Here is a 15,250-nt window from a genome sequence, read left to right as displayed (position 1 = left end):
ACCCCCAGCTCCTCCAAGGTTGAGTCCGTCACCACCAGAATATCATCCATCCATCTTGCCCTTGGTCGGCCCCTCTTCCTTTTGCCTTCCACTTTCCCTAGCATCAGCACTTTCTCCAGGGTATCCTGTCTTCTCATTATGTGGCCAAAGTACTTCAGTTTTGCCTTTAATATCCTTCCCTCAAGTGAGCAGTCTGGCTTTATTTCCTGGAGTATGGACTGGTTTGATCTTCTTGCAGTCCAAGGCACTCTCAGAATTTTCCTCCAGCACCACAGTTCAAAAGCATCTATCTTCCTTCGCTCAGCCTTCCTTATGGTCCAGCTCTCGCAGCCATAGGTTACTACGGGGAAGACCACTGCTTGAACTATGCGGACCTTTGTTGTCAGTGTGATGTCTCTGCTCTTCATTATTTTATCAAGAGTTGTCATTGCTGTCCTCCCAAGAAGTAAACGTCTTCTGATTTCCTGGCGGCAGTCAGCGTCTGCAGTAATCTTTGAACCTAGAAAGACAAAGTCTGTCACTGCCTCCACATTTTCTCCCACTATTTGCCAGTTATCAATCAAGCTGGTTGCCATAATCTTGGTTTTTTTGAGGTTTAACTGCAACCCAGGTTTTGCACTTTCTTCTTTCACCCTCGTCATGAGGTTCCTCAACTCCTCCTCGCTTTCAGCCATCAAAGTGGTATCATCTGCATATCGGAGATTGTTAATGTTTCTTCCAGCGATTTTAACTCCAGCCTTGGCTTCATCAAGCCCAGCACGTCGCATGATATGTTCTGCATACAGGTTGAATAGGTAGGGTGAGAGTATACAACCCTGCCGTACTCCTTTCCCAATCTTAAACCAGTCTGTTGTTCCATGGTCTGTTCTTACGGTTGCTACTTGGTCGTTATACAGATTCCTCAGGAGGCAGACAAGATGACTTGGTATCCCCATACCACCAAGAACTTGCCACAGTTTGTGATGATCCACACAGTCAAAGGCTTTAGAATAGTCAATTAAACAGAAATAGATGTTTTTCTGAAACTCCCTGGCTTTCTCCATTATCCAGCGGATATTGGCAATTTGGTCTCGAGTTCCTCTGCCTTTTCTAAACCCAGCTTGTACATCTGGCAATTCTTGTTCCATGAATTGCTGGAGTCTACCTTGCAAGATCTTGAGCATTACCTTACTGGCATGTGAAATAAGTGCCACTGTTCGATAGTTGGAACATTCTTTGGTGCTTCCCTTTTTTTGGTATGAGGATATAAGTTGATTTTTTCCCATCTGTTGGCCATTCTTGTGTTTTCCAAATTTGCTGGCATATGGCATGCATCACCTTGACAGCATCATCTTGCAAGATTTTAAACAGTCCAGCTGGGATACCGTCATCTCCTGCTGCCTTGTTATTTGCAATGCTTCTTAAGGCCCATTCAACCTCACTCTTCAGGATGTCTGGCTCTAGCTCACTGACCACACCATCAAATCTATCCCCGATATTATTATCCTTCCTATACAGATCTTCCATATATTCTTGCCACCTTTTCTTGATCTCTTCTGCTTCTGTTAGGTCCTTGCCATCTTTGTTTTTGATCATACCCATTTTTGCCTGGAATTTACCTCCGATGTTTCTAATTTTCTGGAAGAGGTCTCTTGTCCTTCCTATTCTATTATCTTCTTCCGCTTCCGCGCATTGCCTGTTTAAAAATAATTCCTTATCTCTTCTGGCTAACCTCTGGAATTTTGCATGTAATTGGGCATATCTCCCCCGATCACTGTTGCCTTTTGCTTTCCTTCTTTCTTGGGCTGCTTCCAGTGTCTCAGCAGACAGCCATCTTGCCTTCTTGGTTTTCTTTTTCTTTGGGACGTTTTTTGTTGCTGCCTCCTGAACAATGTTGCGAACTTCTGTCCATAGTTCTTCCGGGACCCTATCTACTAAATCTAGTCCCTTAAATCTATTCTTCACCTCCACTGCATATTCAAGAGGAATATTCGTGAGCTCATATCTAACTGCTCTGTGGGTCTTCCCTATTCTCTTTAGTCTGATTCTAAATTGTGCAATAAGAAGTTTGTGATCTGAACTATAATCAGCTCCAGGTCTTGTTTTTACCGACTGCATAGATGTCCGCCACCTTTGGCTACAAAGGATGTAGTCAATCTGATTTCAGTGTCGACTGTCTGCTGAAGTCCATGTATAAAGTCGTCTCTTAGGTTGTTGGAAGAGAGTGTTTGTTATGCACAGTGAGTTGTCTTGGCAAAATTCTATCAGCCTATGTCCCGCTTCATTTTGTTCTCCCAGACCATGCTTGCCTGTAATTCCAGGTGTCGTTTGACTACCCACCTTAGCATTCCAGTCTCCTGTAATGAAAATAACATCTTTTTTTGGCGTACTATCCAGTAGGTGCTGCAGATCCTCACAGAACTGATCTACTTCTGCTTTTTCAGCATCTGTGGTTGGGGCGTATATTTGGATCACTGTGATGTTAAATGGCTTACCCTGAATTCGAATTGAGATCATTCTGTCATTTTTTGGATTGTATCCAAGCACTGCTTTAGCCACTTGATTATTAATTATGAAGGCTACTCCATTTCTTCTGTGGTCCTCTTGTCCACAGTAGTAGATCTGGTGGTCATTTGATGTGAAATGGCCCATTCCAGTCCATTTCAGTTCACTGACACCCAAAATGTCTATATTTAATCTTGACATCTCCCCAATAACCACATCCAATTTGCCCTGGCTCATAGATCTTACATTCCAGGTTCCTATGGTGTGTTGATCTTTAGAACATTGGATTCGTCGTTCACCACCAGCACCATCGGCTGCTAGCTGTCCTTTCAGCTTTGAGCTAGCTGCGTCATCACATCTGGGGCTAGTTGAACTTATCCTCTATTCTTCCCCAGTAGCATTTTGACCATCTTCTGACCTGGGAGTCCCATCTTCCGATGGTATACCGACATATCTCTGGTTGTACTGATCCATTTAGTTTTCATGGCAAGAATACTGGGGTGGGTTGCCGTTTCCTTCCCCAGGGATCGTACTTAGTCTGACCTCTCTGCCATGACCTTCCCGTCTTGGGTGTCCCTTCACGGTTTAGCTCATGACATCATTGAGGTGCTCAAGCTCCAGCACCATGACAAGGTAACGATCTCCTTTGCTGAAGGGAGATTGGGTCGGAGAGAATTAATGGAACAAACTGGAGAGGATTAATCTGGTTTGGAATGTAGTAGGAAAAAGTTCACAGCTAGAAACTCAAATGTTTCCCTCTGCAGGGCAACTTCCAACAATGTGGATTGGAGAGCTTTCATCACAGGTAGATACAGATAACTCATCTCGCACAGATACAGGTACATCACCTCATACATCATACATTGATGATAGAGCACTCAATGAGCAGTATCCAACAGGGCTGTTGCACAAGTGGCCCTCCCTCTGCTGCCCTGCCCTATTCCAGAAACTAGTGTTCCTTCTCATTTCTGATTGTTCCCGGAAGTGCTAAATCTTCATTGCATGAGTGGCAGGTCTCATTTGAAGAACCAAATTGGTGGGTGTGCAGTGCCCTGTTGGATACTGTCCACTGCCTCACAACTGAATTTGTGAACTGCTTCCATCTTTGGATCAGGTAGTATGAAAGCTGTGCCTGTGGTATTTGATCTGTGATGCACACTTCATGTGTGCAAGAAGTTGTTTCCTGTTGCCGTTACTGCGTAATGACTGTGCATGTGTGCATCAATTCTGTGAGAAATGTTTTTCTTTTAAAAAGAGACGAGTCAAACTTCTCAGGATGCAATCTGTGAACAACTCACTCAGTGCTTCTAAGACAGGCTAGGTTTGTACAGACGCATTGCCACCTGCCCATCTTTGACTCAGACAGTACAGGAACTGAAGTGGCCAAGGTCTGGATGCCCAAAATCCAGGCATGACTAGGATAGGAAGCAGATTGGCCATTGTTCTCCTCTCTCCATCCAACTCTTCTTAACTGTCACTTTATTCACCCCTGGTGAGACTTGTGTTCATGTTACTCATGCTGTTCATATCTGCTGAGTGAGGACAGAAATAGGGCTGGAGAAGAAGCTGGTTGGTTAGTGTAGTGTTTCACTCTCTCTGGGCCCTTTCTGCTGCCACTTGTCTCTCCCAGGGGCTTATGCTGACATTGTTCCACCATTTGACAGTCTAGATCTCTCGTCAAAGAGAAAAAGATGAACCATGCCTACATGAGCTTTGGGTGAGTAAAGTAGAGAGCAGAGAGGGGAAAACACTATCCAAACCAATCCACTCCTGGGTCTGTATCTTGTCTGGAGCTAGCTACAGCTTAAGAACATAGCCTGATGGATCAGACCAATGGCCCATCTAGTTCAGCATCATGTGTTTGCAGTTGTGGCCAGCCAGTTGCTTCTGGTAAGTTTATAAGGAAGTCATGATAGCAATGGACATGTAACCATTGTTTCTACTCTGCATCTGGTATTCAGTTCTACTACCTCTGAATTTGGAGGCTCCATTTAGCTGTCATGGCTAATAACTATTGACTGACCAATGTTCTATGAATTTATCTAATCCTTTAAAAAAGCCATTTAATTTAGATTTTTATGGGATCATCATCACTGGGTGTCCCCCACCACCACCTTTGTCTTAAAGAAAGAACACCAAAACTTTATTGCCCACAACTGTCGGCACTGTAAGAATGCTTCTACTTCAGGTTACTTGTCCACAGCCATCATGACTTCCTTGTAAGCTTCCCAGATCCTGATTCTGAAGCCTTTACTCTCATAGCAACAGTCAACTGTGACCAGCGGGGTCATAGTTCAGTGGTACAGCCCCTGCAGAAAGTCCCATTGTCAGTCTCTGGCATCCCTATGTAAGGCAGAAAAGAACTCCTATCTGCAATCCTAGAGAGCCACTTCCAATCAGTTTAGGCAGTACTAAGCTAGATGGACCAATGATCCGGCATGTTATAGGGAAGCTTACTATGTTTCTAACTCTTGGGAGTCATGAAAGTGGAACTCATCTCTTTCAGAAGCTATTGTATTTTGCTTTTGCTAAATAAACTTACTTCCGTTGTATTCATGGCAGAAGCTTCATGTGAAGATAGGTAAAAAAAAAGGTACCATTTAAATGTAGGTTCCAATCAATATCAATGCTATAGAAGATTGTGCAGTTCATATTGCCAATGTTTGTTAGCAATACCCACATTCATTCATTCATTTTAATTTATACTGCTTTTCAAGAAAAAATATTTTAAAGTGCTGTGTGTGTTCTCCATAATGGGCAATACTTGGATGTAAGAATGAAATCATCTACACACTGATATAACAAAGGCAGTAATCATAATCACTGCAAATTCAATTTTGACACATCCTATAGTGACTTCCATGACTACATACACCAGAAACTAGAGTTATTTTAGGCAGTTTCACCAACCCCCATTCCAAAAGCATTTAAATTCAAATTTAAAAATATGGAACATACAGTATGAAAATGAATGACACTGCTTATGTTTTTTTTTTTTAAAGAGGAGGGAATAGTGGATATTAAATGTTAGAGACATGATCCAGATTCCCTCCATCCATGTAGAAGGAGAGGGTATGCAGCCGATGTGTGTGGGGATTAGGAGTCAAGAAGTGTGTTGGAGTGAAGGATGAAGGCTCAATAGAAAAAGGATATTCCAGCACTGGAAATGCACTTTTCCTGTTCCCCTGCACTCCACTGCCACTCATTTAGATCTCAAACTCACACATCTCCCATGAGCTCTGGCATGGAGGAGGAAAGAATGTCCTGCACAGGGCAATCTCTCCCCCCACCCCCACCATACTTCCTCTGTCATCAGTCATACCTTCACAACTGGCTTCCCATCTTCTATGTCTTTTCCCTCTATGCAGGAGTGTTTGTGTGTGCATGTGCCTGTGCATGTGTATAATTTGCCCACAGATTTTAGTAAGGCAGATAATATAAAATTTTGGAGTCTACACTAGAAAGCCTAGGAAGGTCCTTTCTCAATTACTCCACATTTCCCAGGCCAATCCAAGGCCAATTCAGAATGCAATAATCCATGGCTTCAGCTGAGGTGGAAGACTTGACAATGGACTCAAGTCATCAAGATTGAGACCCTTCAAGAAGAAGACAAAAAAAATCTTCTGCTCTGCCATCCTACCAACCACATTCGGCATCCTCCTTTCTCTAAAAGCTCCTTTACGACAACACAAAAAGTGTTCCTAGAGGCTACCCTGTGATACTGGAGCACAAGGCTTCCTTCTGCTAGCTCACAGCTAAGGGATGGAACTCAGGCAACTAGAAGGTCTGCTCCAACTGAATTCAACTGGCCTCTTCTAGGAGAAATGTCTGCAATCCATGGGTGCCAGAAGAAGCAAATTCTAACTAATTTCTGCTTCCATAGCTTCACTCTTGTCTGACTGCATCTGGCTGCCAGGTGCACTAGCCTCAAGCCAAATGCTCCCATAGAAAAAGCTGGGCATGAGAAAAGCATAGTGCTGAGCAGCATTGACTTCACAGGAGAGATGGAGCACAAGCCATGGAGCTCCTTTCAACACATGGACTCCATGCAAGCACATGCCTTGCCCAAATCTGAGGCCACAGCTCGGGAATCCAAGTAGCAGCATATACAGTGCTGATAAAACATTTTCCTTTCTCACTCTTAGTAGATGTACATAGAGATCCATTCACTGCTTATCACAAATACCATGGCAGAAGTACAACAAGACCGTTAGCAATGAGTGCAGAATTCATACAGGATATGTTTCTTGTTCCATAAGTGACCTTATTTTATCTATACATTCAAAATGACCTACAAGTAAAGCTGATAAAAACATCATATAACTGTCCCATTAAACTGATATTATATCACAAAAAGAAACACTCAAAAGACAAGAGAGAGAGAGAGATCACTAACTGAGCTGCAGGTGCCATTTCCCCCCAGATTTCCTGTTTGAAAATGTTCATGCCGAACTCCAGATGGCTTTTTGAACATGAGAGATGGTTCAGGATGTGTTTAAGGTCTCTATGGACGCACCAAATGAAAGGGGGATTTAAAAGTCTGTGCACACACCTCTCCAGATCAGGTTCATGTGATTAATAGGCTTGTACATGTGCAAGTGATATTGGATTAGGAGCCATGCATACCAACAGGTGGTGTGTGTAATTCCTGGGGCTAGATTGTCACATCCTGCACTGGGTGCTTCTGCATAAGTCAAGGCTCAAGCTCACTGCAGGTCTTGAAGTGGTGAGGAATTCCAGGCTGGGATTCAGCCAAGCATTCTGACCAACTTCAGTCAAAGAAGGGAACCTTCAGAGAGACCAGCCACACCAGGCAAGGAAGTTTCCATGCAACAATAGGCCACAGAGAGTCTGATGATACTCCCTGATGCCTATAAAAAAAGCTTCTGCATCAGGCTTGCTTACTGGTCTTAGTAACTAGGAGACCTGCTTTTGCCGATTACAGACTGCCTCTCTCTTTGTCCCCCATTTGCTTTGCCTTGCCCTGCCTGTTCCCCTTTCAGCAGTTCCCCTTTCAGCAGGAAAGCAGCTCCCCTTTCAGATGGTCAATGATGTCAGCTTTAACAGTGATTATTTGCTTGGAGCAGGGATGCACAGAAACAGAGGTGCAATCCACTGCTGCACACATATACATCCTGAATTGGAACTAGCATGTAGCATGTGTGTGCAGGGAGCAACTGGGACTGGGTTCAGCACAGGAGGAAAAATGTATTTCTGATATACCGAAAAGATAAAACAGGTGGCAAGAAAAGTGAAGAAAGCAGTCCCAGACGACACAGGGAACTAGTACATCTTAAGCAACACTGTGGAGCCCACACATTAATTTTGTACAACTTGACTGCAGTTTCAAATATTTGTTAGGCCAATCATTTTGTTCAAACCAGGCTGTTCCACACTCCACTGCCTTTCAATATAATGACTTAATGAGGCAACTGAGCGAAGCATCTTTCCCTACTCAACCTTAGCAATTTGACTTGAGGACTTTGGGGCGTTGGTATTTCTATCCAGCCTCTCAGATCATATTCTCCTCTTATTGCTGCCATTCATCTGTGAAATTCAGTTGCAACTAAACTTTGCAGTAAATTATATGTAATAGGCCATTCCTTAAAAATCAAGGCAATATAGTTCTCACTGAATTGTAAGAGCCATTCATGGCCTAATATAAAATGCAAATATTTTTCTTCTCAAGGTCAAACATCAAAGCAAATTTGGGTTCTGATCTCTCTTGCTGTATTTTGATGAAAGGAGAGATGCCATAAGAACCTCTGTAACAAAGGATTACCAAAATGAGGAAGGACTCTGAAGTATATCGCAGACCGTATACGTACTGGACACACCCATGAACACATCCACTCACACATAACACAAAACAGAAGCATAAGTCAAAACATTACATTCACTTTTAATAAATCTTACTTTATTAATATTCATCCCATAATTCTGTTGCAGGGTAATGGTTAACATTATGAGCTTTGTGCCTATAAATCCTGAGATTAATTTTTTTGTTCAAGTCATGAAATCACAGGCTGCCCATGATCCTGGAATCTCACAGTGATCTGAGGAAAACTCAGATGAGGACAAAGTTTCTTTTCCCAAGGGAGAACCTTCAGTATCTTTTCCTGTGCCCTCCCAGCCAAAAATGTAACCCTTCCTCCATCCTTGGATCCAGAGGATGAGTCCCCAGCAAGCTCCACCATCTCGGAGATCTCACAGGAGCCATAGGATTCAGAATCAGGCAAGGGCCCTTTAAGGAGCACAGCTGGCCTCTCAAGGAAGTGGGGTGCAATGCAGAACAGATCTTGCCTACTTTTATAAGACCTCAGATGGCTTCAGCTCCCTGCTGAGACAACATATTCACATAGCAATCAGCAGGGCCTACTGAGAGCTTTCCAGGGTGCTGATTTCTGCTTTGAGAAACCTGCCTTGACTTTGATGACCTGATCGACCATGTCTTTAACTTTGCCCAACTGGACTTGACCTGACCCTGCAAGCCTCAACAGAGTGGAATACTGGGTAACTTTAAGCAAGTCACTATTTCCTCAGCCTCAGTGACACAACTGTAAGACGAAGATAATATTACTGCCCTACCTTACAGGGGCTGCTTAATGAAATAATGCTGGTAAAGAACCTTTCTCCCTAAGAGAAAATGCCATATGAATATTAAGAATTATATTAGTATAAGTAGTAATACTAATTGTATTACTACTGTATAACAATAATTTGCATAGGAACCAACAATGAAGAGAGGGTAAGACGATACTATGGCACTGATGTAGTATTTATAGCAGCAGTAAGAAATTTCCTTGAGCAAAATAATATCCTCATCGCCAACATGTTCTCTTTTCAGAAATGTTTCAATTAAAAGCCACTGGAAATATATATTCTCTCATGATACATGAAACCACTGATTTACATGTTTGAGTGATTATGCCACCTGCAAAGAGGTTTATTAGGAGCACCCATTATCAGAAGAATTCATTTATCTTTTAAATAAATCTGTCATATCCTCATAAAATTTCTGTAACCAGGGAAATGTTTAAAAATCAGGCACGATATGACCCTCATTGGATATGCACACTACATCTCTTTGTAAGCAGAAGATACAACAGGAATTTGTAATGTGTCTGTATGCTGATGATTATTCCATGGAATCCACCCCCTGCCCCATTTATGTATTTATGTGTTCCTTATTTCAGAATACACACTTTACACTTTGCAATGAACATGAACATGCTAAAGGATATTTTTGGATTTAATGATTCTACAACTTGTTTCTTCAGAAGAAACATTCTTCTGTTGCAATCAACATCAATTTTGTATTAACTACACACTTTTATTATGCACATTGATTGTAAAATACCATACAGTGAACAGCTCAGTATAAACAGTGTCTCAAAGCATTTTATTTTTTAATGTGGTTCTTAAAGGTTTTTCCTGATTCATTCTTCCATACATGAAGATAAGCAGAACTAGAAAAAGAAGGTCTCTGCTGTATATAATCTTCCACACTACATGCTACAGCTTCCTCTAAACAAATTGGAACTGCTGAAGTACTTTCCATTAAAGAGCAAGTGATTTATTTCGTATTTCCAATATATATTTTCTTTAAAGTGCCTCTGAGATTTAGGGGGCAACATTTTTTTCCTTGTGACTCATCCACCATGAATCTCTCCTTCATGAAACTATGTCAGAAGTAAAAAGTGATACTCAATGAAGGAATATGAAGGCTGACAAGATCATATCCACTGTTGTATTCACAGGAAGAGAGAACTGGCCCTAGAAACAGCCAAACTGCATGGAAGAATGTGTCAGATTTCCCTGCTGCTTCCATTTACCGAAGGCTTGTGTACTCCCCAAATCAGATAGGCGCTGATAGATTAAGCACATTGTTGCTACATATTTCACGGTAAAACACAGAGTGCTAACAGTGAGAGTAATGGAAGCTCCTTGAGCATGGCAGTACTGCAGCAAAACCATTACAGGAAAGTGTTACCAGGATAGGCTTTTCCTCTTGTAGCATCCCCCTTTAGAAGAACATTTCTACAAAATGGAGTGATTTATATACACTGCCACCATTCTGCTGCAGAGGTTATAGGATTTTCTGAGACAGCATGCACAATCATGTAATTGCAATATTACTGAAGCATTTATTCCAGCTGCCAATCATGTCTGTAGCACACTGCTGGCTTATAAACCCTTTTAAAATGCCTTTCCTTTCAAGTTGCATCGCCTGAGCACGAAGAAGAAACCGCATGTTGCATTCAGCCTAACAAAGTCCCTTCCCAGAAATGATACTGCGGTCTTGCAATAGTGCTAAATGGGGAAGCAGGGCACTTCTGGGTGATCCAGAATGAGAAAATGGTAAATATTTTATAATATCAATGGTGCTGCAAAGACAAGCTCAACTGTGTTAGACACTTCATGCTGGACCTATTCAAACAGAGCAGGCCTACTGGAAGCAAATGATTTGTCAGTCATAAGTGTCATTGTGTTAACCAGTATCTGTAGCACAGGAGTGGAGCAAGTCCCTAGCTGTCACTTTGTAACACCACCTCCATAGCACTGACGACCACCCATGGACTTTTTTTTAATCTGTGGAGAAGATTCACAGCAGATTCTTTTACTCATTGCTAAATGATTGGTGTAATTATTCTAGGCAGATGCATGTTAGGGCTGGGATTCTTCTTAATTCTAAAAGTAAATTATGCTACAAATATTTCTTGCCAATATTTACAAGTCTTAGGCTTTCTTCCAACCAGACTAACATATGGCATAATGATTATAAAGAAGCGATCAGGCAGCCTGTGATGGGAAAGATTTCTGCTTGAGACCCTGGAGAGCTGCTGCCAGTCAGAATGGACATAACTGAGCTAGGTGGGAAAATAGTCTGATCTGGCATAAGGCTGTTTCCCATGTTGCTAAGGATGCTCTTCTGCACACTGGACTGCATGGGACTTGGAGCTGCACAAGAGCACAGTGTTCTTGTGTAGATCCCATTACTTCAAAGGGAAACAAAACATCCTGATTTGATCAGCAGAACATCCCAATTGTGTGTGCCCTATAATTATCTGGGGCCAGGGGGTGGTGCATGATAACAGTTACGATTTTGTATCCACCTCAAAATATACACAATGTCATGGAAACAGCCAGCACAATATAATCTTTACATAGGTCACTAATCACAACAGAGTCAGTAGGAATTAATAATGGTGCTGAAATTCCATTAGAAGACCGAAGTGACACTCTCCAGTCATTTGAAGAGATGCATCTAGAAATAAAGTCAATCCACATTTAGTGAATAAATGAAAAAAATCAATTCTAATGCACATTGAGTACATCCATGATTTTTTAAGGGACAAAACTGGGTATCCAACGGATGACAATTTAGTGCTTTGCTTTAGCAAGCAGCCGCAGATAGAAGCTTATTTTAGCCATAAGATATTACGCACACTCTATAGAAATCTTTGGAGGGGGCAGAGGAGGTCTTTTTCTAGTCACTTCGTTTTCAAGTCTTGAAATGCAGTGGGTGGTATGTTCTACTGTAATATTACCCTAATTAGAAGCATTTTAGTGGAAAGGCCTAGTGAAGAAAGGAAAACACTCACCTACAGGATTTTGCTGATTTTTGTAAAACTTTTAAGACAGGTTAACAACATTTTACATAAAGCCATTCAACTAATACAGAAGAAAGGAAGAGTTTTCTAAAGAGAGTAGTTTCATAATTTTTAAAACCTGCATAAAAATAAACAGAAGTTTTAATATGCCTATTTGCTAACTATAATGAACCCATCATACATCATTGCTCCTCAGAAGAAAAGGGCGATGTATGATGCTCGGTGAGAATCTATTACATTCTGTTCCTACTAGGATTTTGAACCTTCTGACAGTATGAATGAGGAACGCTCTAAAATAACTTGAGAAAATGAAGAGTGTAGGATGTTTGGTGTGTGTACTGAATGTGATCTGGTACTCAGAAGGAACAGGGTTGCCCCCCCCCCCCGGATTTGAACAAAAAGGTCAGATGGAAGAGAGTATGCCAAAAAAACTGCCTAACTGCAGGCTTAGCTGAGCCCTCTTAGGAAATAGATTCCATGTAAAGTGACACAATAGGCAATTAAAGTGAGCAATTAAAAACTTGAAGCATGATACTCTAACCCATCAAAGTGAATATGTGAATGCCTGGGCATTACAGCCACTATGGAACACTCTGAACAGTAAAGCCATGCTGGACAAACATTAAGCTCCTGCACCATTATTACACAGAAATGGAAACAGCCCAAAAGATTCATTTTATTTGTTACAGAGCAGGTGACTTGCACCCAGTGTTACTAAAAGCTGCAGCTGTGGTCATACATAACCTAGACCACAGGTCCTTGCCAAGATCAAACATGCAACTATTGCAAAGCCAAGTACAGAGAAATCTATTTCTAAAAGCTCCCCTGGCACCACATCTTGGTACCAATTTTAAAGGGGACGTTTCACAAAATGCAATGTAGGCTGGTGCTGCACTCCAATAACTGCTCACCCAATCAATGGGCTTACCTCTGTGTAGACATGTATAGAATCGGGCTGTAAACTCCCTAATGTTTGTTGCATAATGAGAGAAGACTTTTGCTAGTACATAACTGACCACAATCTTCAGAAATCTCTAAACTGACAGTATCATACAAAAAAACCCTTGAAAGGAAGGGTTGCTTCCCCTTCCCTCCTGCCTCATCTCAAGATGCATAGGAATTTAACACTCCCCCTCCTTAGCAAGGCAGTCTTTACACAGAAATTAAAGTTTTTTGAAGATGAGTAGCACATGGTGTTCAACACTGAGGGCATATTGACAGTACCATTTCAGAGCGATGGGGGAGAAATAACGGTTAGGATCCCATTCATTAACAGACTATTTATTTGCCAGTCGAAATAGAATGGACCTGACATGAGCCTAGCAGAATATCAAAGACATTCTCCCATGAAGTTAAAATCAACTCTTGGTTTAATATATAATGAAAGGAAGTGATAGAGCAGCTCCCTGCTTTCTCGGTGTGTATCACTGCATAGCAGCCAGCTGCATTCAAACTCTCGCCAAGATTCCCAAGTTCCCAAGCCAGGGGTTGATTAGATTCCCCTTTTCATTTTCTTGTCTACTAGTTCTCCCCACAGCCCAGCACTAAGTTGCGGCTGTCTCCTGCGCTCTGCGTCTATACAAGCGAGCTCTCTCCGTGGTGCGGTGCTACATTACTGAACACAGAACACACTTCCCAGCTCCAACACGTTCCTAGGATATATGCAGCCGGCTTAGCTGTAAACCTAAGATTTCCATCAAAACGAAACTCTGCACAAAGATTTTTAATTGTCCCCGAGACCCCTGACGGCTTTTTCGACCCCCGCCCGAGGGGGGGTGTTACAGATCCAGATCGCGGGGGAAGGGGGGAGTATCCAGGACAGAGCTTTACAAAACAAGCATTGTTTCTCCTCTCCCGGAATCCAGCTCACGGCTTTCAATGGGAAGGCTAAAAATAGTTATATGGAGACTTCACGTTCAGAAGCCGTCCGGCGGGGCGCTCGCACATTATTGCATTAAGTTTGCCTCCAACTTCCCTCACTTCGACGGAAGGCGACCCACAGGTTCGGGGGGGGGGGGGCAAGGGGGCTGGCTCGATCATTATCATCACCACCATCATCAACATTATCATCATCAATGTAAACAGTTAGAACGAAGCTGCAAGCAAAGAAACCAGCGGCACTGTCGAAAGACAACGGGATCCTCCTTCGCAACGGCAGCGTGGGTTGCCTGGGTTGTCTTCTCGGGTGTAAGTCAGGGTGCGAAACGTTCTCACAGCCGCCAACAGACCTCCCCCACCCCCACCCCCACCCCCACCCCGCCGCCGCCAAATCCCGGCGCTAAATTCTCCGTCTCTCGTACAGATCACGAAGATGCGAAGCAGGCGCAGGAAAGAACGGACTTACCAAAATACATGATGTTTCTCATGAATCATGCAGCCGGGGTCCCGCCGCGCCGCGCCGTTCAGCATGAGCTCCCGCAGCCGGCTGCCAGGCAAAGCAGAGCGAGCCTCGTTCATCCTACATGCTGTGGAAATTTCCCAGCCCCAGAGCGCGAGCGAGCGAGCGAGACTCCTCGGGATCAGGGCTTCGAAGGCAGCCTTCTCCCCGATACAGTCCCTCTCTGGCTTAGCACTGACTCTCGCTGCATGCTGCACTGCCCAGTCTTACTGTAATCTGACTCCTCCTTGTGATGTCCTTGCTGTGCCTGTGTGACATCAGGACGAGGAGTACTACGGCCACATTTCTTCTCTCTCCCTCCCCCAAACGCTCTTCCTTTCCGCGGATCTCGCTAATGCCCCGGGAGAAAGACACCCTCCACTCTTACGAAAGCTGTCAACAGCGTCATACAAAACGACCCCCGCCCGACCTCCCCACGCAATTCGGCATCGAATGTGGCCAGTGACACAATCTGTTCAATTGCATAAGGTGGCGGTGCGGGGACGGAGAGACAAGGCTGGGACTGTTTAACGTGCTTCACACACACCGCCTCCCCTCCCTCCACTCAGGGGGGTGGTGGTCGTAAGTTGCTCAGTGTACTGTGCAGACCGAACCAGCTAGATGCCAACGGAGAAAGCGAGGAGTGCATAGCATTCTATCTGTAAAGAAAGAGGTCCCGGGCACACCACTGCCTGAAAGGCATGACTCGCCTACAACCATAAGCCTAGATTGGTGTAAAGAACTGGCTGTGGATAATACTGAGTGGTGTGATGCA

The 15,250-nt window shown here is 43.2% G+C and overlaps 1 protein-coding gene across 5 annotated transcripts in view; it reads right to left on the bottom strand.

Moving 5' to 3' along the window:
• ZNF385D (zinc finger protein 385D) overlaps positions 1–14,837 on the bottom strand; it is a 253,440-nt gene extending 238,603 nt beyond the window's left edge. The window contains exon 1 of one of the 5 annotated variants that reach the window (XM_084858343.1): positions 14,443–14,837. In XM_084858343.1, coding sequence (XP_084714469.1) covers positions 14,443–14,464 — 22 coding nt within the window. In that variant the 5' untranslated portion in view covers positions 14,465–14,837. The remainder of the gene's footprint in view (positions 1–14,442) is intronic. The other 4 variants (XM_084858341.1, XM_084858340.1, XM_084858342.1 and 1 more) reach the window with 4 other exon arrangements.
• Between the last annotated feature and the right edge of the window lie 413 nt (positions 14,838–15,250).

This window comes from Heloderma suspectum, chromosome 5, assembly GCF_057233095.1.
Source record: "Heloderma suspectum isolate Gila_16-S chromosome 5, 16-S_ref, whole genome shotgun sequence".
NCBI classification, from domain to species: domain Eukaryota; kingdom Metazoa; phylum Chordata; class Lepidosauria; order Squamata; family Helodermatidae; genus Heloderma; species Heloderma suspectum.
This window is presented reverse-complemented; position numbering and strand designations above follow the sequence as displayed.